This window comes from Elaeis guineensis, chromosome 2, assembly GCF_000442705.2.
Source record: "Elaeis guineensis isolate ETL-2024a chromosome 2, EG11, whole genome shotgun sequence".
NCBI lineage: Eukaryota > Viridiplantae > Streptophyta > Magnoliopsida > Arecales > Arecaceae > Elaeis > Elaeis guineensis.
The window spans coordinates 118,368,447-118,393,080 of NC_025994.2; the positions used below are offsets into that span (position 1 = coordinate 118,368,447).

Below are 24,634 nucleotides of genomic sequence, written 5' to 3' on the forward strand. Positions count from 1 at the left end.
CATTATAATAGCACAGATGATTTGGGTTCAAAGAGAGACTAACGGTATAGGACATAACTACAGGCCCAGTGGTCCTTAAATTGCGTCTTCCATAGGACACAGGGTGCACCACAAGTTTGAGAACTTAGTAGGCGACCTATTGAAGGGCGGAGGAAGGGTGGAAGGGAGGCCACAACTGGTTCCCAAATCCGTACGTGAACTCGAACGACGTAATCTGCAATGGGTTCATACACTACTTTGGGGGTGCTGCGATAAATTAACTTGAGGGTGGAAAGCCGGGGGGGTGAGGATTTCTTTTGTGCTGCTTCAAAAGTTAATACTGGGAAACTGCTGCACTTTAATCCGTGAGAAAAGGATGAGAATGCAATGTTTAACCTCAAAAAACAACCAATATCAATATCATCAAACATTATTCCACCAATTTAGGATCTACAATTGTTAAGCAAAAACAAAAGGAAAAAAAAAAAAAACCAATAATAAGTGAGCTCAAGGGTTGGATCAATCAATCACATATGTAACCCAGATTTTAAGTATTCCAGATTCAAACAAGGTATATTTGAAAGCATATTGTGATACATATGTATGTATGCATGTGTGTGTGTGGACACAACTTCTCTTGCACATGGAGATTTTAGAGAGTACCAGTGAAGAATAAACTCGCCTGATTCTTTGGCTGCCTAAGTCTTCCATGTTTGATGGTCTGAGGTTCCTCATCGAGGCTCTTCCCCGTTTTCTAACTCTCTGCCAAACTGTCTCCTTCCTCAGCCTTCCGCTTCTATTTCTGAGAAGATTAAACACAATGCAAGAGTTCACTGCAATTCAGCTTGATGTAACGTGTTATAAACAGGAACTCACACACACACACACACACAGGGGGAGGCCTATGGGACTTACATATAAAGTTTGGCAAATATTTAAAGAAACGAACATTTTCAAAAGAATTAGGCATCTAAAAAGAAAAGAAAAGAAAAAAAAAAAATCCTATTGATAGGTCAAAGGCAAATTTAAGAATTCAGAACAAAGTTTAGTTAATTCTTTGATAAATGAAAATTTTGGATAGACTCAATGCTTAGAAGTGATATTTTTTCTTCTTTGTTCTCGAGAGGAGGAAACAAGAACAAGCATATGTTGGATTAGCCTGAAGTATTTAAACTTGAAGAGGAAAGAATTTCATCCTCATTGGCATTCAAGAAAATACATGCAACTAGACTTATAGATAATGGGCTTATCTGGAGATCTTCAAGCTAGTAAGCAACAGATTTTTCCAAGAACAAGGAGGAAATCATACTACAAAATTTTCTTATTTGAATAGAAATACCTGGCAAATTTGCCTAGTCAACAAAACTTCAATTGAGTGACTGGATTCTAGAAAATATTATTAGAGAAGTTGTTATAGTCTTACCAGTTCCTTAAGCCACCCCCCCCCCCCACCCCCCCCCCTCTCTCTCTCTCTCAATTAAATCTCAAAGAGGGCAATACGCGGCCATCCCACATAGGTTCTGTTCGACAACTGCCACAAGTTAATCATCAATATCTAAGTGATGCCTAAATGCCATAGGAAACGTACAAACTTTAACATCGCTACCACTGTATCCTTTGTCATGGCTGCAAGCTCCTTGAAGTCAAGTCCTTCAATCTTTCCTTCTGACAAAAGTTTCCTTAAGATTATTTCCCTGCTCTCCACTGATCGTAAGCCACCATGATTCTGTTAAAATACAGGAAATTAGAGTTGGATAAATGGTATGTTCTTCATAAGTAATGATATCTACTCTTCTCGAGGCATGATGCAAATATACAACCAAACCAACCTGCACTCAAACTTCCTAATAAATGCTTCATCAGGATCAAATGGTCTGTTTGTTGCTGCTAAAACAAGGATTCTCTACCGGGACTTCGTTAAGAGCCCATCCTACTGGGTCATGAACTCGTTCTTGATCTTCAGTATTGCCTCATGTTCTCCTACCCTAGTTCACTGGTCAAGCATGCTATCGACCTTGTCCATGAAAATGATAATAGGGGCAACCTTAGCAGCCAGCGTAAACAAAGCTCTGAGAGTCTTCTCATCTTCCTCGAACCATTTTGATGTGATTGTGGACATTGAAACATTGATGAAACCTGCTCCAGCTTCATTTGCTATGGCCTTGGCTAGAAGATACTAAAAAATTACCCATCAAAAAAAAAAAAAAAAGGAATCTCATGCAATGACAGTAATCAGAATTGAATTCAGTGATTGATATGAAGCCAAGATATAACCGAGTAGGGTGAACCAGGCAAGAAAACTGGCTGGATTGACTAGCTAGCTCATGCAATCTATAGTGTAGATTTCACTCCCATTTATCTATGTCATTTCAAGGGACAAAAGACAATGAAGGTACTGGGCCATACCAACCTGAACTTAGAATAGAAGATTGCTTCATCTTCAAGGATTGGAGTGAAAAAGAGTTTAAGAAAACATCACTCTCTCTAAATCAGTTTGGGTGGACCCTACCCCAACAGAACAAACCAATGCCATTCAGATGGTAACAGGAGAAGACCCACTGTGGGCAGTTTCCATACAAGCAGGTTGAAGAAACTTCAAAGGAGATCCCAAATGAAATGCCTAGAGAACTCTGGGAAATAGTCATCTCCAAGATACCAAAAAGCTTTTAAAGAGATTGGCTACCATGACCGGCATCAGTTGGAAGAAGGCTTGCAACCCCTCAGGTTCAGTTCCAGGTGGCCCAAACCGTAGGATTCCTCTGCAAGGCTTTAGGAGGCCTCCAGTAAAGAGGTCAGGACATCATAGGGGAAGCATGACTATTTCTTGAAGAGATTCTTTGATTTTCATCAAGGGCACCTATGTCATTAAATGTCACCCCAACTTCACTTGCTGGGATGACCTCGTCTGATCCACTTTTCAAACTCAGTCTGAAGCAACTTCCTGTTAGGGAAAAAACGTTAAAATAAGTTTGTTAGGCAGCCATCTAGCAATCATTTACCGAAAAAAGGAGGAAAAAAACCATAGAGGACCTCAGTCAAAATAAGACAGTTCCAAAGGTTCATTCTCATGGACTCATACCATCGATTTGCAGTTAGCCAAACACGATCCACATCCACATATTTGTGTAGAAAAAATGAATAAAGAATTGAATTCAAATGCTGTTTTTGGCTGATAACATGTTAGCGATGGAATGCGTTCCTAACATTAAGTCTAAAAGAATGGACGGATAGTGGAGGGATCCCCAAGTCCATTGGAAACAAGCTTCTCATTTAAATTATATATGAGCACTGAAAACAAACCTAATACCTTTAACAGAATTCTCCCTAATATACAAGGTAGTCCAAAAATTTATGTAACTAAACTAATTAGTAGAGAGCAAAGACACAACTTTTTATAAACTATTTATTACATGCATAACAGAAAAACATTTCATCTATACATCAGATTATGTAACCCAGTCAAAGAAAGGCAAGAAAGAAGAAATTTTACTGGTGTTTTTGGTGGAAGAGAGATGAACCCTCAGCATCTTGAACCACCGGTCCTGGTTTCTCTGCTTTCACTTTTCTTTTCCGAAGGTGAGTTCAGCACTCACTTCAGGTTTACCGCAGCCACAGTGGCACTGTCTTCATCTCCAATTTCCTAACAAACAACCACAATTTAAGTAATAATATCATCTTTCAGCTTAGCACGGAACTATATTATTCACACTTTACAAGTCTATCATTACTTTTCCTGATCCAACATTTGCTCCGAGCTTTAGAGTATATCCTCACACCAGAAAGCCTATTTTCTTAGAATATGCTCAATCCATGGGACAAACTGTTATATGAAACACGATAAGACAAAAAAGGCAAAGGGTGGCCAACAGAAAACTAAACAGATACCATACACCAACCTCTTTGAAGAAATGACAAGCTTTCAATTTCTATATTCAGATTTTTTGTTATTCATCAAGTGGTAATTACTGAGAACTGTTGTATCTGCTAGGCAGATTGAGCACAAATCATCACACTCAAGATCATTCTCTCCAAACTTCCCTCAGATACAGATCTTCCAAAAAACTGGATAAAAATAAATGCACCAAGTAAGAATACATCATAATGTGATTAAATGAACTCTACAGAAAAGCTCGATTCTAGAACATGTAAAATGAATGATCATGAAGCAGAGTAAATAAGTTATTATAATTCTAGAATCACCATTGTATGTGTCTTAGCCAAACTCTCCCCCCTCTACCCATTATCCTAACAACTGTTGGCATGGCTTGCATGCACACATCCAAGAGTATGAGCCTCGGGAAGCGCCATGGAAAGGAAAAGAGTGAGCATCCAACTCAGTTTGTCTAGTAGCAAGCAACACAAATTGATGTAAAATAACCTACCCTATTTATCAATAAAATATTATGAGTTAGGTCTCCCCAAACTCCTTTCATCAAAAAAAAAGAGGGGTACATGTCTTCATGTCTTTTGTCTTCTAAAGAGGGGAAGAGGGGGAGGGGGAAAGAAAAACAAACAATCGTAGAGTGATAAAAATGTTTAGGTTCCTGAATCTTATTCCACATCAAAACATAGATCTACTTGACTATAAGGTGTTTAAGTTCAGAATTCCTATGGAATCTTTGTTGGAACTGCTATTTTTGCTCTGAATCTGTAACCAAATGCCCAATAAAATTCTAAAATCATAAATGCATAGAAAAAGAACTATGGTTGCATCTACTGACCTTGAGTGAGAAGTCAGTAATATCTAGCAACAACAATTTGGCCTCAAAGTAATAGGCTAGTGCCTTGGCAAGCATTTGTTGGTAAAGCTCTTAAAACAAAGATCTCTAGAATTAGGCAAAGCATATGACTAGGCATATACACTTTAAGTCCTTCAACACTAACTAAATAATGACTTTGTTGAACATAAACTGCCTGCAGGGCCTGACAGCAAAATGGCTCGACTTGTGGGAGAAAGGTTTTGCATGTACTTGCACAATTCTGCTTGCTTGAGGTGAACATAGGCTGCACTTGTCAGTACAGCTCAGGTCAGGTCCGTCAACTGTCATCGACATCAAGAAGGTGAAGCCATCAGAATATACAGAACAAAAGCATTACAAAATACCAAAAATGTATTACTAAGACCTCTCTGCACATTGGAAATGTAGTCAGCGGTTTTGTTATATAATTCAGAAGTTAAGGTTCAGAATGCAAATCAAGTGACATTAGATATATATCAAAGGACAGAAAAAATCAAGAATTCTTCGTCTTTTTGAAGAACAGACATTGGTGAAATTCTATCATGCAAATGTATCACCTAATGCTAGTAGATTCAAGTACTTTTAGGCACTCATAATCAGCTTTGAATTTGTTGTAAGTGGAATCAAAAGGCCCAAGAAACAATAAGAGATAGCCAGAGCACATAATCTGAACTTAAAAAAATTAAAAGATACTTGTAAACAACAAGTTTCAATTCCCACAGTGGTCAAAGAAATGCTTCAGGCATTCTACATTGGGTTCTTAAAAGAAGCGAGTGAGCAAGTGTGAGAGAGTGAGAGAAGAAAGACACAATTGGAAATTATTCTATGTTAGAGGCAATATAAAAGATTCTATTAAATTTTTAAAAAAGCAAAAAAAGTTGACAAAAAAAAAAATTTGAGGGAAACATGAATATGAGTGTAGTGGTCAATTTCTAAACCTTAGCCTCATGTCATCCTTCAAGTCAATATTTCAAATCCTTATTCATTCTGCCCCTATCCTGATTCCCAATCAAGTGAAGCTTCAACTTGCATCCAAGTCATCTTATATCTTCTCCTCATTCTCAATACAGTTACATCAATTACTTTTTTGGTATGATTCTTAAGCAATCACTTATTTCAATTAGATGAAAATGAAACAAATAAATGGATCATGCATATGATTGTCTAATTGATGCCTTACTCATTTATCCTTCCATTTAACTAAGTTCAACCATAAGATCTGATATAGATAATTGGAGAAATGAGACTAACCAGAGGACATGGCAAGCAACTCTCCCTGTGACATACAAGCATTAAGGTGAAGGCAAAAGCAGTTGTATAATTACATCATTGAGTATTTAACATGAGCTCATATGTCAGGCGATGGGGCATGTTGCAACCAATACTTGGTTACCCAAGCCAGTATATCAAGAGAGGATCACCATTACTAGCATTAGCCAAGAGAGAACCACAATGCTCACAACAGAATGCCTTTTCAGCAAACTTTTCTTTTCTTTCCAATTATTTGGATAAGAAACTTGGTAGAAAACCACTAATTACTCTCAGATGTAACCTTTTACTAACCAATTTGTTCTGTATGATGTGGACCGGCAACAGAAAAGTTACTAAGCTGGGAGCTTGTGGGTCAAAGGATGCTAGTTGTTAATGTCTCAGTTAAGTTGTTTCAGTCTGTCCACATTATTCATTTGGTTATCATAAATAAATGATATTGTTTACTGAGTTGCAATTCACCTTGTTTTTTTTCCTTTGGGTAAAAGGCCAAAAGTAGATAGAGCTGAATTAGTTAACTAAGTTAGACCCTGAGAAAATTCAAAACTATGGTAAAACAAAAATTCTGATCCGAATTGCTTCTCTTTATACCAGACAAAAGATGCAAAGTGGGGGAAAAGAAAGCAAAGGCAAAAGACAGGGACAAGAAAAGTTGATAGAGAAGTAACATTGCACCAAGGGAAAAAAAAAAAGACAAAAAGAAAAACTTTGAAGACTATATATAAATCTAGTGAATCACATATACCGAATCATTTTTAAATAAATTTCCATCAAAACCACTTGCATTAATTTAGCAGGACTATCACACTAAAAATTGCTCCATATAGGAAAAAAAATAAAGAAAATTACTTTCTGGAAAAAAGAAAAAGCAGAGAGCTTGGAATCATATTAAAAATATGCAATTTCCCACAAACAGAACATGGATCACGGGCAGATTATTCAAAGACAAGTAAGAACTATCTTTGTCACGAAATCCACAATTCTACTTCTTTACTATGTCTCGTTAATGACTTTTGATATCCTTGTGTTATGTATTACTAAATTTAATATCCACAACATATTACTTCCGTCAGACCACCGGCATGAACGTATTCCTTGATCCACCTTACAGTAAATGGGGTTATGTAGAGCATAGATTGTACATAATTCCAGCCTCATTCTGACAAAACACACAAGTAAATAAATGCCACATTAAAAATTAAGAGAGAGAAAAGAAAAGAAAAAGATAAGGATCGAGAGCGCATGAGTAGAATTTAATTCAAATTACTGTTGCTCTTCTGATTAAAACATGGGGTATGAATTGTACTCCCTAACTCGGAAAATATATTAATTCCAAGCAGCGGGGACAAGTTTCGGACGCATGGACAGAGCTTGCGATTCAAGATATATTAAAAAAATGAAAAAAATGACGCGATGATTAGCAGAATATTACAAAAAGATGTCATTTTCCGAACAGAATATTCTGAACATGATCAGAATTCAAGAACAGAAGTCATTAAGGCTAAAAATCCAATTTCTTCTCAAAATAAAAGCTAATGTCGAAAGTTCTGGCATTAGATAAAGGAATCGGGGAATCAAGAACGGTTCCGTTCCCAAGGCCCTCGTGACCCAATTACTACTTTAACGCCACTTAACATCCCTTTAGATTGACGGAATCTTGAGAGGAAAAAATCAAGAACAATTCTTTCTCTCGCGGAGAAAAAAGAATCGAGAACGGTCAAAGAAATAAAAAGAAAAGAAAAGAAAGAAAAGATTTTACGGGAACTCGTCGAAGGTAACCTTGCTCTCCCTCCCATCCACGACCATCCTAATAAGCTCCTCTCGATGTTCTCCGCCGTCACCCCGAGCCCCAGCGCAAGGGCCGACATTAGTATATGCTTTTTCCTCCATCTCCTCTATTATGATCCGGCCCAATTACCCAGCCCACGAAAGTCCAACAAAAAAAATAAATTTAAGGGACGGGAGTCTTCTTCTCCCGATCGGCTCCTAATCAGAGTTAAAAATCTTGCCGGATAGAAGTCAAACTCTTCCTCTCCGACTCTATTTAAAGGAGAGATCTCTTTTCTCTTCCTTCCATCAAAAATCAAGAGCCAAATGGTGAGGATCGTCAGAGTTTTCTCGCGGAAGCTTTCACCGTGTTTGCCTCAATTTCTCGCCAGAGATGCCATCGAAGCTCGAGGTAAGCCCTGGCTTCTCTTCTTCCTTTCTCCCCGTTCCTTCTCTTACCTGTGTGCACGATCGTCGGCGACCGAATTCGCCAAATTTTATTAAAAAAATGTCCCCTGTTTCCGTTCCTCTTTTCTTTGGTTTTTCGGCATCGGTGGTCACCACCGATCGTCAATTTGGTTTCTCTGGGCTACGGTGTCGTAGTCCTCCTGGCGTCGGGCACCGACCGCAGCCTTTGATCGGTCGAATAAGGGAGGGACCACACGGTCCTGTTTTTGTCCAAAAAAAACCACGAGAAGAGCAAGAAGAAGGAAAAAAAAATAAAAAATAAAAAAAATAAATAGACTCTCTCTTTTTTCTCTCTTTTTTCTTCTCTCTCTAAACTCTATTCCTCTCTCTAATCTTTCTCTACTTTTTTTTTCTACTTTCTCTCTCTAGATTATTTCTCCCTTTCAAGATTTTAAAATTTTGAAAAGAATGATGATGAATTAAAATTGATCTTAATAATAAATTTTGATCTATGATCACCGGACAATATACCGACATCCACATCTAATATTTTTTAAGATTCTATTTTTCAAAATTTTATTGAATTATCCACATGATAATTTCAGCATGATTTGATCTGATCGATTGGATTTATTGAATCATATCGTCTGAAGGGTCGAGATGAATTTTCTCTCTCTAGAATTTTCTTTCTCTAAAATTATTTTTTTTTCTTGATCGATTTTTTTTTTTAAAAAAAATTATCAATGAAAAATTTGGCAGAGTATTCTATTCTTCTTCAACTCTTTTTCTCTTCTTCTATTCACTGAATTTTAATTAATTTGAGTGTTGAAGAATCTCCATTAAAAAATTTAATAAAAAAATTTTGTTGCAAATCCAACTATCAACTAAGGGGCAGCGGCATCTGCATCCTCTGACCTATGCAGTACATTAGGTGGTTACCAATCTCACTATCACCTCGGTCTTATCGACCTTAGTCTGATCTTAGAGGTTAGCAGCAACAACTACCAGTTCTGTCGCTTGAATTCAGATTTTTCAAAATTTTTTATTTTTTATCACAATAATATGCATACAACTATATATATATATATATATATATATATATATATATATATATATATATATATATATATATTTTTTTTTTTTTTCCTCCAGTCCACAACATGATTTACCTTGTTTAGTTTCATCTTTAAAGTATTTTATTGGTAATCCGATTGACGGCCTAAGATGAGTTTGCTTTTAGCTCTGGTTGCTCGGTATCGTATTTCCAGAGGGTCGCGGTGATTACAAGCATCGGTTCATCTTCAAACATCGCGCATCAAATAGAGAATATTCCCAACATCTGTTTATTGCTCGTGGTTGCAAATTTGCTGGCTAGCTCGGCATATCGATTTGGACATCTGGAAGGCAGTCCAAACCACCCCAGCACGTTTGGTGAGTCGATTTTTTTTTTTTTTTTTGGGTGAATTCATATTTGATAATCATATTTTCACGTACTTTTTCAGCTGAGCGAAAAAGTATCATCTTATAAACTTAGGTAAAAATATTTTTTTATTTAATTCAACATTCTACTTTGTAGGACATTGGAGGAAATCGATACCTACATTAACAAGATTCTTAACCTTTTTATATTTTTCTACTAGACAGCTGTACCAACTGAGTGGACCAATACTGCCTCACCATGCCCGCCGTAATAGTGGCAATATTCTGCAAAACAAAAATATCTCTTTCTAGTCTAAAAATTTTAGAGGAGAGGAATAAGTGATAGTATTGACAAATTATAATTATTAATTTTATTGAATTAATAATTCACATGTCTGTAATAGAAATTGGTTGATCTAATTTTTCTTATATTATTTAAAAAAAAAACTTGGTTATCTCTAAGTTTTTTTTTTATTTTATAAATAATTAATAAAAATTGGTTGATCTAATTCTTCTATTGTTAATTTTTTTTTAAATTTTTTTTATTTTATTTTATAAATAATTAATAAAATATATACCTTCTTCCTTTGTTTGATTTCATTTTTTTTATTGTTGTGACAATTCCATGTTATCTCCGCATCAAATAGTAAAGCTTAAAAGAAAGTGCTAGCACGGTAGCCCATTGAGTTATAATTTACTCGTAGGAGACCCGCCATGCAGTTGAAAAGCGAAAAGAATAATTGAAGTATTGAGCAAATTTTTATAACTTTGTTTTGAAAATCTACATAAATATTATTTCTTGCCAGGTGTTGCTTATCTACTTGTGCTGGAAAACATTATAGGATCATTAGAATGTTATGATGGAGTTAAATAGTAGTTGAGATAGAGAAAAAAATTTTGTCAGTATAATTGATGTATGATTATTTTTTTAAAAAAATAACAAATAAATAATAAAATATTTATGCCAAAAGTTTAGTACTAAATTGCATTAAGCGATATTATTGGAGGAGTAGTTTGCTAAAAAGTTATTATTGTATTTCTTAAGAGTTGTGGTCAATATTTCTACTGAAATTTTCGATTAGGAGGATCCGACAAAATCGACTACTTTGAGATAAGTTTTCTACTTTTTCTTTGCTATTATCTCGATCTAATTTTCTCACTTAGTTCCTCTTCTATATATATATTTTTTTGGGCTATCTTCTTCATCATAATCGCCTCCGCAATTCCAACCCTAATCATTATCCTAATCTTGAATCTTAATTGTAATCTTATATCCTAACCCTAATCAATAATTAATTAATCCACTAATCCAAAACTCAATAGCCAAATCCAGCAACTCACTAACCTAAAATCTGATAATCTAATCCATTGATCTGTTAACCCAAAATCCGACAATCTGAGTCCTTAATCCGTTGACCCAAATCCATTAATACAAACCCATTAACGTAATCCAATAAACCTAATTCAAGTTTTTTAACTCGGTAATCCATCATTGATCTGTTAACTCTTTCCCCTTTCTTTTCCATCAGCACACTTCTGATTCTTTGTGTGTAACCGGGTGCTAAAGTTATTTGTAATAGAGAGTGGGAGGCTATTATATCTGCAGTGGCAACCATCCTAAATCTCTCCCTCGAATATTGGACTGCAGCATTCGTGGCAACGGTCGTCCCAAACCTCCCATTCAAATGATGTTCGTTTGATGGGACGTAGAAAGTTGCTAAAATCATGGCAGCGGCACTCCCATTGACTTACGAAAGGATAACTTAGAAAATTTTTGTGAGCTCTTTTCTCCAATAATACAAAAAAAATTTTTTTTTATCAAAATATATTCAAACCAAACTTATTTACCAAAGTGATGTAAGAGGGAAAAACGCCATTTTGAATGGTATTTTTTCCCCTGCCACGTCACCCCCCATTTTCACGGTGGCATCCAAAAAAAAAAAAAAAAAATACCATTTGGAATGGCGCTTTTAAAAATGCCATTCCAAATGGCGCTTTTAAAAACGCCATTTTGAATGGCGTTTTTAAAAACGCCATTCGGCGTTTTTCAATTTTCCCACCCAAAAATAAAGAAAAAAATCGTGGGAAAATGGAAAATTATGTTTTTTAAAATTTGAAATTAGTAAATAAATTAAAAATTTTAATTTTGATTGAATTTTAAAATATAAAGATTTGAATTTGTAATTCATTAAAAAAATTAATTTAGATTTTTTATTTCAAATTTTTTTTAAAAGATGTCCAAAAAAATCTTAAGAAATTAAAAAAAAATTATCATAGAAAATAAAAAAAAGAAAAAAATATGAAAGAAAAAAAAAATTGAAATTAAATTGAAAAACATCATTCGAAATACTTGTCTTCAAAATTTTTAAGAAAATTAAAAATTATAAAATTTTTAAAAAATAAAAAAAAAGAATTATAATGTAAAAATTAAAAAGAATAAAATTTTAAAGATAAATTGAAATTAAAATATTATTTCAAATTACTTTCTCAAATAAAAAATAATAAATTAAAAAAAGATTCAAAAAAATTTTAAAAATAGGCTAAAAAAAATTTATAAAAATAAAATAAGTCTTTAAAAACGCCATTTTGTAAATTGAACTTTAGAAAAAATAATAATTTTTTAATTAAAGAAAAAGAATACGTAATAGAATGCTAAAAAGAAAAAAATAGAAGAGAAATGAAATTATAATTTCAAATGATAACTATTTTAAAATAAATAAAAAAAAGTATCATAGGAAAATAAAAAAATAATAATAAAATAAGAATTATAATTATAAATTTTAAAGAAATTTAATTTTAATTTAAATTAAAAATTATCATTTAAATTATTATTTTCATTATTTCATTTAATTTATTTATTAAAAGATTACAAATACATAATATAAAAAATTGTAAGAAAAGTAGATTTATATTTTTTAGTCGACCCCATGAATCGACTCATGGCTAAAAGAGTTTAACGGCACGCAAAATTTTTGACTGCGACACTCTGTGAGTCGATCCCTTGACTTTCTTTCTGGTAATTTTTATTTTTTAAATTTTTTAAATAGAGGAAGAGAGAGGAAGAGGGAGAGAGGAGGCAGCTCACCGTCGTGCTGTCGGAGAGACGCCGGAGTAGGGAGAAAGAAGAAGAGGGAGAAGGAGAGAAGAAGGGGGGAAAGGAGAAAACGCCGTTTCCTTCGGTGTTTTTTTATTCTTTTTCTTTTTTCTAAATTTTTTAAATTTTTTTTCATAATTTGTTTAATTATTTTTTTTAATTTATTAAATTTTTTAATGAGGATAGTAATTTGAATGATAATTTTTAATTGAAATTAAAGATAATTTTTGTTTTAAATTATAATTTCTATTTTATTACCATTTTTTATCTTTTATTTACTTTTTTTATGATATATTTTTTAATTTAATTTGTAATTTTTATAATTTAAAAATATAATATTAGTTTTCTTTCATTTTTATGATATATTATGTATTCTTTTCCTTTACTTAAATTTGTAAAGGAAGAAGGAGAAGATCGAGAAGGGAGAAGGAGAAGGGAGAAGGAGGGGAAAAAGGGGTTTGGGGAGGGGAGAGAATGATGTTTTCTCTTTTTTTTTATTTTTTATTTTTTTTAATATCTTTAGTTATCTATTTATAATTATTTAATAAATAAATTTAATTAAATAATAAAAATAATAATTTAAATGATATTTTCTAATTTAAATTAAAATTAATATTTTTTAAAATTTATAATTATAATTCTTATTTTATTATTATTTTAATAATTTTTTTATGATATTTTCTTTAAAATTTATTTTAAAAATTTTATCATTTCAAATTATAATTTCAGTTTTCTTTTATTTTTATCTTTTTAGCATTCTATTACGTATTCTTTTTTTTTACTTAAAAATAGACTTATTTTTTCTAAAATTCAATTCAAAGAGCAACATTTGATATATTATTATTTACGTTATAATTTTTATAATCCTTTCAGCATAACATTTTCTCTCCTAATATTCTGAGACACGTTCGAGTATGTGTATCTATATGCACCAATCATAATATCCAATCATTTAAAATTAAATAATATAAAATAAAATCAACATTTAATATTATTCAATAGAATAAAAATGTCAAACGTAAAAAAAAAATACAACAAATATGAAAAAATACTAAATACAAATACAATAAAGACTAAGTCCCACAAGAACGTCGCGGCGCCCATGATCGTCTGTCGGATCATCTACGGACTGAGAGACCCGTTCAACTCTCTCATCTGGATACACGGATGGATGCCTCTCAAAAAAGTATCATACTCATGTGGCCAACTGGTACCCGGTGATGGCATCTGGGGGATGTACGAAGAAGAAGACGCTGCCATCTGTAGATGAAAAGGCGGTGGCATCTGTGCAGCATCAAATGATGACACATGCGGTGATGGCATATGTGAAGCATATGGTGACGGCGTATAACTCATATCTAGCGTCCGAACTGCTCCATACCAAAGCGCACAGGTATGTGCATCAACACCAATCGCCACAAATGTTCCGGAACCTGTTCTCTCCATCTCCCGCAGTATCTGAATCCGCTCGTCCTCATCAGTCGTAGATAAAGCACGACGAGCGTCCAACACGAGATCCGACATAGAATAAGTCTATAAAATAAAAATAGAACAGTTAGTATAAAACAATCAGTATAGTGTACAATATAAAACAAAAATATAACACAAATAACATGAAGTAATTTTCATAATCTTACCAAAAGACGTACAGTAGAACTCTCGCCCTCGTATCCAGAAACTGCATACTGAGACTGTCCAATGACTCGCACCATAATGCTAAAAAATCAAGTCATGTAGTCATCAGTATATGAACGACCTCTCAAAATAGGATCACCATGAACAATAAGATCTCGACGTGCATCCCAAATATCGATGTACTGTGCATGTCTGATACGCCAGTCGATACGAACTCTCCCTCGTCGATCAATACGATGAAGTCCCTAACTGGTATCAAACTGCTCTGGACCCACAACCAATCGAGACGGGACCCACCGCCGGAAGAGACGGGGGCTGAGGACCGCCGTCGGGGCGCGGGAGCCCGCCGTGGCCATCGGGATGCGGGGCTCGCCCCCGGGAAGTACGGCCCGCCGGCATAACATTTTCTCTCCTAATATTCTGAGACACGTTCGAGTATGTGTATCCATATGCACAAATCATAATATCCAATAATTTAAAATTAAATAATATAAAATGAAATCAATATTTAATATTATTCAATAGAATCAAAATGTTAAATATATCCAAAAAAATAGTACAACAAAAATGTAAAAATACTAAATACAAATACAATAAAGACTAAGTCCCACAAGGACGTCGCGGCGCCCGTGGTCGCTTGGACCTTCTCAGGAAGGTCCTCGTCGGCTGCTCCTGCTGTGATGGCTCCTCTCCTATATCAGTGGAGGAGATCTGCTGATCATGCTGCTCAGGAATAACTGATGCTGTCGGATCATCTACGGACTGAGAGACCCGTTCAACTCTCTCATCTGGATACACGGATGGACCTGAAAAAAAAGTATCATACTCATGTGGCCAACTGGTACCCGGTGATGGCATCTGGGGGATGTAGGACGAAGAAGACGCTGCCATCTGTGGATGAAAAAGCGGTGGCATCTGTGCAGCATCGAATGATGACATATGCGGAATATGCGGTGATGGCATATGTGAAGCATATGGTGACGGCGTATAACTCATATCTGGCGTCCGAACTGCTCCATACCAAGGCGCACAGGTATGTGGATCAACACCAATCGCCCTCAATGCTCCGGAACCTGTTCTCTCCATCTCCCGCAGTATCTGAATCCGCTCGTCCTCATCAGTCGTAGATAAAGCACGACGAGTGTCCAATACGAGTTCGGACACAGAATCAGTCTATAACGTAGAAATAGAACAGTTAGTATAAAACAATCAGTATAGTGTACAATATAAAACAAAAATATAACACAAATAACATGAAGTAATTTTCGTAATCTTACCAAAAGACGTACAGTAGAACTCTCGCCCTCGTATCCAGAAACTGCATACTGAGACTGTCCAATGACTCGCACTGTAATGCTAAAAAACCAAGCCATGTAGTCATCAGTATATGAACGACCTCTCAAAATAGGATCACCATGAACAATGTGATCTCGACGTGCATCCCAAATATCGATGTACTGTGCATGTCTGATACGCCAGTCGATACGAGCTCTCCCTCGTCGATCAATACGATGAAGTCCCTGACTGATATCAAACTGCTCTGGGATGCCCTGAATCTGACCAAACTGCCGCAGGACACGATCGGGAAGATGCCACTCTACCACATCAAAACAAATAAGCGGCACCCTAGCAGTCCATATGTCGTGTCCAACTGTACACATCTGCGGCAGTATAGCCAATATCCCATCTGTATATGGCTTCCACAAAAACTGATATAATATAATTAAAATAAAAAAAATTAATAAAAATTTAGATTATGAATACTGTAAATTGATATTTGTAAAAAATTTAAAATTTATCCGTCTAGATGTATCAACTAATGTATCCAACTGGCACCTATAAACCCGTGCCACTCTTGTCGATACGTGATGAACGTTGAATGCAACGTTCCATCTGTTTCACAATGTACTAATATTAAATAAATTTTAAAAAAAAATTTAAATAAAAATAATAATATTTCGATACCTGTATCCTAATGGACCGTCTAGTCTGAATGGAACATCAGGATCCTGCTGCTCTGATGGCATCTCGAGCAACTGTCGTCGTAATGGACTGATAGTCGGCATACGCTCCCATACCCAAATCTGCAAATTTCAAAAATTAAATAAATAATATATTCAATATCATATATAATTAAATATTAAAAATAAAAAATTTTAATTCACATACCTGCAATAATACAAGATAACCACCAATCTCGCTCTGATCAGCATAGGCCCCCCGACACATAGCTCGGTATAGACAAGCTAGTACTGCACTGCCCCAACTGAGTCGACGAGCGAAATCTAAATCCTCTAATAATGGCAGAAACATCAACTTCATCTTATTCGATGAAGTATCAGGTAACAGGACACCACCTAACAATCGCAGCACCTGACCCCTAACATACTGCTGCACCATCTCCTCCGGTGCATCATCCGCAATATGAAAATGACGATAACGATCATCCAAACACTCAATCCTGAGTCGTGAATGATCGAAAAAATGTGCGTCGGGCTCAAACCCTAACAATCGCAAGCACAAAGCCTGCCACTCCGGAATGGTAAGTGCGGGATCAACTCCGGTAACTGGATCTCCATCAACTGGTAGTCCAGTAAGGATGCTGACATCCTGTAAAGTGATGGTCGCCTCACCAAATGGAAGATGAAATGTGTGTGTCTCTGGACGCCATCTCTCAAGCAAAGCAGTAATAAGACCAACGTCCATCTGTATACGACCGATCCGATATACTCCATAAAATCCCAGATATCGTAAATAATCTAACACTCTACGTGGGATATCCTCTGTCCTCCAGAAATCTGCATCGGATCGTCGTAGACGAAGATGTCTGGACTCCTGTAATAAAATATAATAATTAGATAACGTATATGATTTTTAAAATGAAAATTTAAAGAGTAAAAAAGATTGTAATACTTACGCCGCCATTTAAAATAGTCTGCGATCGATGATGCTCCTGCAATGTAAGAATACTGCTGTCTCGAGGACCGGAATATCGTGGATCGTAAGCCATAATACGCTGCCTCAAGCAAAATTATCACAGATATATTAAAAAAGTAAAACAATATTTTAAATTTTTTTTAAATATAATATTATCACACAATACAACTTAAACACAAAATTCAGTTCATCCCAACATATTACACACGTAAATTCAAATACAATCTCGCAGTAATTCATAAAACACTGACAAAAATATATTTTCAAAGCTTTCAAATTCTTCCGCTGCTTGAAGTTGAAGTATGTTGAACTATCCTAGGACAGCGACGACGATCATGACCCTGTTCCCTACAAATACCACAGTGATTCTTATTTCTTATTTGCCTATCATCCATCTCATTTCGTAGTCTCGTTGACTTTGGTCTACCTTTCTGCTTCGGTCTCAAACGATGATGATCAGGCATGCATTTGAACATACGTGTATGCATCCAATAATCTTCATGTGGTAGTGGATTGAAATTACCAGTCCAAGCATTCATATATGCTGTAATTGTATATGCATCATCCACAAAACCACTAAAATGTACAGCAATTCTTGACACACAGCTAAAACATGTGAACATGGATATTATACGTGCTCTACTTTCCACATGAACAATTTCTTTCAGCTAATGTAACAGTATGAGAATTTCCTCCACCTCGTAGTCCTCCGCCTGCTCTTCTCGTAAGCACTTCATATATACTTCTTTGAAGGTTGAATGCTGTTACTCGATGCTGGTTAGCCTTAACTTGATCTTCAGCAATTTTAATTGCAACATGAGGAGTAAAAAGATTATTTTGATTCTCCTCTACATATCTCAAGGCTTGAGCATGCCTCGTATTGAAATATTTGACAAGACGATAAAATGTCAGTTGAACACAAGCTGTAATTGGCACATTTCTAGCTCCTCGTAGAACACTGTTAAAAACCTCCGACAAATTTGTAGTTAAAACACCATAGCGTAGACCATCATCATGTGCCAATGTCCACTTCTCCTTTTCTATCTCGGACAACCAGCTCCAAGCTTCTTCATTCACTGTTCTAATTCTGCCCATGATAAAATTGAATTTACGAACTTGATGAGCACTTCCGGCTTGCCATACTGCTCTTTTCAGCTGCACATTTTAAAATGTGTATTGAAATTACTGCAGATATGTCTTAAACAGTATCGATGATAGGCACGTGGTGGACTCCATCCAATAGACTCATCTGCGATGGCATTTAATATACCTGGATGCCTGTCAGAAATTAAGCATATTCCATTTCTATCTTTAACGATATGTGTTCTGAGCTGGAAAAGAAACCAACTCCAACTTGCAGTCGTTTCCTCATCGACAATTGCATATGCTAATGGAAATATCCCATTCTCTGCATCAATGCCTGTTGCAATTAACATCTACCTTTAAATTTACCATACAAGTGCGTGCCATCAATGCTAATTACAGGACGGCAGTGCATAAAACCCTGAATAGATGGTTCGAAAGCCCAAAAAATATAATTTAAAACACGAACATTGGAATTCACAGATTGAAAAAAATTCCATGAAACAACTGTACCAGGATTTGCATTTTGAAGTGCAGCCATATAATAAGGTAATTTAGCATAAGATGGCTCCCATTCTCCATAAATATCAACCAATGCCTTATGCTTTCCACACCATGCTTTCCTGTATGATACTGTATATTGAAATTGATCATTAACGGCTGCCACAATAGCTTCAACTTAACACCGGGATCTTTCTCAACAATATGTCGGACTAATGTGCTAATCATTTTTCCACTGACATGTTTGTGGTCTCGACTCAATCCCGTAAACAAACAAGTGTGAGGACCCTCATATTTTGTGATTTGAAAATATCCATGCTTTTCAACAATGCAGCACGAAGCCTCCATTTACAATGCTGAACATTATCTGATGATGCGCATCGTACAGACCATAATTTCGAATGCGACTGAACTACATTGTATGTCCGATGCTTCATAATGTGATAAAGATCAACAGCTCTCCTTACATCATCTTTACTCTCAAACATTAAACCTTTAGAAAATTCAGTCATCGAAGAGTCCCAAAATGATTGTCAGAATTCAATCTTCGACCAGCACTAACACAACCACCATCATCTAAATTTATATCATTAAAATATTGTGGAGGTTGGTGCAAATGAGATTGAGATTCTTCCACATTAATATTAGCTTGAACATCTTCATCATCATTCTCATCTTCATCATCATCGTCATTACTGCTATGTCCTCATCCATCCAACTGTCTTCATCTTCATTTTCATCTGACTCAAAACCCAGACTATCAGAATTTATTCCTCCGACTACCCAATCATCATTTTCTATATGAGTGTCGTCTCCCGCACTTACCACTACTTTACCAAGGAAAGTCACCATAGCAGAAGACACAGGAGAAGTCATCACAGCACTTGGAATAATTGGACAGCTAGACCGGCAGTAATGAAATATTGTTCTGCAAAACCGGCCTCAACACTATCGGTTTGAACAGCTTGAGTTAAAAAACCGACTATGATATCCAAAGCTTGGTACATCTGCTTTTTCAATATAAATTCTAAAAATCGACAATCTAAATTTCAAAGGAAATGTCAGCATTTCTTCGACATCATCATCGTCATCAATTGGAACCAAGATATATTACTCTGCATTAACTGTCCCGACAGATTAGGAGATCTCCATTTCAATTTTATTTCATATTTTCTTTGTCTATAGGAATACTGCTGTATAAATGATCCAATAATTCTTGACGTGATAATGATGAAGATATTCTAATCATCCGATTTGCAGGGTGACTATACTGCACACCAGTTTGATCATTATTCTGTATCATGCCATCATAATACAATAAAACACGAACTCGAGTACTGGCCATTTTCTCAAAACAACCTACAATAAAATCAAAATTAAAATATTTAATATTATTAATTATTTTATTATTACCAAAATTTACATGATACATGCATCATATCATCAACAAATAGGTACAGATAGATCCTATCCCATTCGGAAATTGCATTAATTCTATAGATTAATTACATTAATCAAACGATACGCAAAAAGGACCGAAGAAATTTCGGCAGCATTCCCCTTAGTTCTCCCCACACGACTCAATGTGTGAGGAAACTAAAGAAAATACTGTCCGAAATATCTCTCGAACCCTCCGCATATCATTCGAATAATGTAATTATCTATAGAATTAAATGCAATTCCCAAACTGTCCAAACTGGACAATCAATTGATCAATGTATGTATTTTACGATATCCATATAAAATATATATGAAATATATTTTATACGGATAACGTAGAATATTATACATTGATCAATGACGGGTCTACGTTTTCATGAAATCAATATATTTAAAAATTTAAAATATAATTGAAAAAATTTAACATGATACATGCATCATATCATCAACAAATAGTACAGATAGATCCTATCCCATTCGGGAATTGCATTAATTCTATAGATAATTACATTAATCAAACGATACGCAAAAAGGACCGGAAAGAAATTTCGACAGCATTTCCCCTTAGTTCTCCCCACACGACTCAAAATGTGTGAGGAGAACTAAAGAAAAATACTGTCCGAAATATCTCTCGAACCCTCCGCATATCATTCGAATAATAATTATCTATAGAATTAAATGCAATTCCCAAACTGTCCAAACTGGACAATCAATTATCAATGTATGTATTTACGATATCCATATAAAAAATATATGAAATATATATTTTATACGGATAACGTAGAATATATACATGATCAATTGACGGTCTACGTTTTCATGAAATGCAATATATTTAAAAATTTAAAATACAATTGAAAAAATTACATGATACATGCATCATATCATCAACAAATAGGTACAGATAGATCCTATCCCATTCGGGAATGCATTAATTCTATAGATTAATTACATTAATCAAACGATACGCAAAAAGGACCGAAAGAAATTCGGCAGTATTCCCCTAGTTCTCCCCACACGACTCAAAATGTGAGGAAACTAAAGAAAATACTGTCCGAAATTTTCTCGAACCCTCCGCATATCATTCGAATAATGTAATTATCTATAGAATTAAATGCAATTCTCAAACTGTCCAAACTGGACAATCAATTGACCAATGTATGTATTTACGATATCCATATAAAAATATATATTTCATATATATTTTATACGGATAACGTAGAATATTATACATTGATCAATTGACGGTCTACGTTTCATTAAATGCAATTATTTAAAAATTTAAATTACAATTAAATTAATTAAATAAAGATAAAAATAAAATTAAATTAATGAGATAAAAAAAAACGAACGTCGGAATCCATGGACCCCACCGTCATCGCAACCGATCGCATCGGAGCCATCACCACGTGGGGCCCGCCTTCAGCGCACGCGGCCCACCGACCGTCTGAGCCCACCGTCGAGACGGGGCCCGCCGTCAGGGCAAGCGGCCCCGCCGGAAGAGACGAGGTCGAGGACCGCCGTCGGGTGCGGGCCCGCCTTGGCCACCGGGGCGGGGCCCACCGTCGACCGTCTGTGGCCAGCAACCGAAGAGAAGAGAGAAGAGAGAGAAGAGGGCGCGGCCCACCGTCGGGACGCGGGCCCGCCGCCAGGATGTGGGCCCCGCCTTCGGGAGGGGCGCCCCGCCGCCGGCCGTCTGTGGCCGGCGGCCAAGGAGAAGGGAGAGAGAGAGAAGAGAGAGAGGAGAGGCCGGGGCCACCGTCGGGATGCGGGACCCGCCGCCGGGACGCGGGACCGGCCGCCGGACGCGCGGCCCACCGCGGCCGTCTGTGGCCGGCGGCCAAGGAGAAGGGAGAGAAGAGGAGAGAGAGAGAGGAAGAGAGAGAGGAGGGGCCGGGGCCACCGCCGGGACGCGGGACCCACAGCCGGGGCGCCGGCCCGCCGCCGGGCGCGCGGCCCGCCGCCGGGACGCGCGGCCCGCCGCCGGCAGTCTGTGGCCGGCGGCCACGGAGAAGGGAGAGAGAGAGGAAGAAGAGAGAAGAAGAGAGAGAGGAGGGGGCCGGGGCCACCGCCGGGACGCGGGACCCGCCGCCGGGACTCGACTCGCGGCCCACCGCCGGCCGTCTGTGGCCGGCGGCCAAGGAGAAGGGAAAGAGAGAGAGGAAGAGAGAGAGGAGGGGGCCGGGGCCACCGCCGGGACGCGGGACCCACAGCCGGGGCGCGCGGCCCGCCGCCGGGACGCGCGGCCCGGCGCCGCCAGTCTGTGGCCGGCGGCCACGGAGAAGGGAGAGAGAGAGGGAGAGAGAGAGAAAAGAGAGAGAGGAGGGGGCCGGGGGCCACCGCCGGGACGCGGGACCCGCCGTCGGGATGCGGGACCCGCCGCCGGGACGCGCGGCCCACCGCCGGCCGTCTGTGGCCGGCGGCCAAGGAGAAGGGAGAGAGAGAGAGGAAGAGAGAGGAGGGGGCCACCGCCGGGCCGGACACGCCGGGACGCGGCCCGCAGCCGGGACGCGCGCCCGCCGCCGGAGCGCGCCCGCCGCCGGACGCGCGGCCGCCGCCAGTCTGTGGCCGGCGGCCACGAGAAGGAGAGAGAGAGGAAGAGAGAGAGAGAGAGAGGAAGAGAGAGAGGAGAGGGGGCCGGGAGCCACCGCCGGGACGCGCGGCCGCCGCCGGGACGCGCGGCCCGCCGCCAGGATGAGAGAAAGAGAGAGAGGGAAGAGGGAGAGAGAAAGAGGAAGATGGAGAGAGAGCGGGAAGAACTCACCGCCGCCGTCGAGACCTCGCCGCCGTGCCGCCGTGCCGTCGGAGAGACGCCGGAGAAGATCAAGAAGGGAGAAGGAGAAGGGAGAAGAGGAGAAGGAGAAGGGAGAAGGAAGAAGGAGAGGGGAAAAGGGATCTGGGAGGGGAAAACGCCATTCTCTATGGCGTTTTCCCCCTTTTTTTTTTTCTTTTAATTAAAAAAATATTTTTTATGAATATCTTATTCCATATTTTTCTCAATTTTTAACTTTACACTGTATTTTTTTTATCAAATTTTAATTCAAATTAAATTTTAATTTTTCCACCCATTTTTTTTCCTTCATTTAAATTATTTTTTTAAATTATAATATTTAATTTATTATTAATTAAAATATTATTTTTAATTTCAATTACAATTTTAATTCTTATTTCTTATTTTTTTAAGTCACATTGATAAAATACCCTAACAAAGAAATTGTAATTAATTTATTTTTATTTTATTCTTTTATGATATATTTTTTCTAATCTAATTTATAATTTCTATATTTTTAAATTTTAATTTTAATTTTTTTTTATATTTTTTATATTCTACTAGTATTTTTTTTTCTTTTATTTAAAATAATTTTTAAAAATTTATATTTAAATTAATTTTGTTATTTAAAATATAATTTTTAATTTCATTTACAATTATAATTCTTATTTCTTAAAATTAAAAATTATAAACTTTGTTCTTCAATTACAATTATAATTTCTATTTTTTTTCAATTCTTTATATTTTTATAATATTTTTTAACCCTATTTTTAAAAATTTTTTGAATCTTTTTAATAAATTTACTTTTTAATTTTCGAAAGTAATTTTAAATAATATATTTATTTCAATTAATATTTAAAATTTTATTTCTTTTAAATTTTGAATTATAATGCTTGTTCTTTGATTATTTATAAATTTCTATTTTTTTCAATTCTTTATCTTTTTATGAAATTTTTTTAGGTCATTTTCAATTTTATTTGAAAATTTTTTAAATTAAATTAATTTTATTCTTATAAAATATATTTAAAAAATATTTTTATTTCAATTAAACATTACATTTTTTTTGGTTATAAATTATATATTGTTATTTTTGGTGACTTTTTAAAAATTTTCACTTTTCAACTTTTAACTTTTCATAATTTTTTAACTTTTTAATGTATTTTTTATCAAAATTTATTTCAAATTTACTTTTTTTAAGTCACATTTATAAAATACCCTAACAAAAAAATTATAATTAATTCAATTTAATTTTATTATTTTATGATATATTTTTCTAATCTACTTTATAATTTCTATATTTTATTTTAATTTTAATTTTTTTCCACTTTTATCTTTTTTATATTCTATTAGTATTTTTTTCTTTTATTTAAAAAATACTTTAAAAATTTATATTTAAATTTATTTAGTTATTTACAATAAAATTTTTAATTTCATTTACAATTATAATTCTTATTTCTTAAAATTAAAAATTATAAACTTTGTTATTCAATTTCAATTATAATTTCTATTTTTTTCAATTCTTTAGTTTTTATAAAATTTTTTAACCCTCTTCTTAAAAATTTTTTGAATCTTTTTAAAATAAATTAATTTTAA

The 24,634-nt window shown here is 36.0% G+C and overlaps 1 protein-coding gene and 1 long non-coding RNA gene across 15 annotated transcripts; both read right to left on the bottom strand.

The window, feature by feature from the left end:
- Positions 1 to 493: 493 nt before the first annotated feature.
- Positions 494 to 7,863, bottom strand: LOC140855850 (uncharacterized). Of its 14 annotated transcripts, none has more exons than XR_012139241.1 (8): positions 7,747 to 7,835; positions 4,950 to 5,020; positions 3,876 to 4,041; positions 3,708 to 3,799; positions 3,470 to 3,619; positions 2,390 to 2,920; positions 1,809 to 2,145; positions 1,443 to 1,705 (listed from the first exon to the last, which is right to left on the bottom strand). It is a non-coding gene; the product is annotated as an uncharacterized lncRNA (long non-coding RNA). The 14 variants fall into 14 exon arrangements; XR_012139242.1 differs by having other exon boundaries at positions 7,767 to 7,833; XR_012139237.1 differs by adding an exon at positions 494 to 781 and having other exon boundaries at positions 1,586 to 1,705; positions 3,876 to 7,856.
- A 7,047-nt stretch (positions 7,864 to 14,910) lies between these two features.
- Positions 14,911 to 15,971, bottom strand: LOC140855378 (uncharacterized). Its single transcript, XM_073251269.1, has 2 exons — positions 15,588 to 15,971; positions 14,911 to 15,483 (listed from the first exon to the last, which is right to left on the bottom strand). The coding sequence occupies exons 1-2, from the start codon at positions 15,969 to 15,971 to the stop codon at positions 14,911 to 14,913; spliced, it is 957 nt and encodes a 318-aa protein (XP_073107370.1).
- Between the last annotated feature and the right edge of the window lie 8,663 nt (positions 15,972 to 24,634).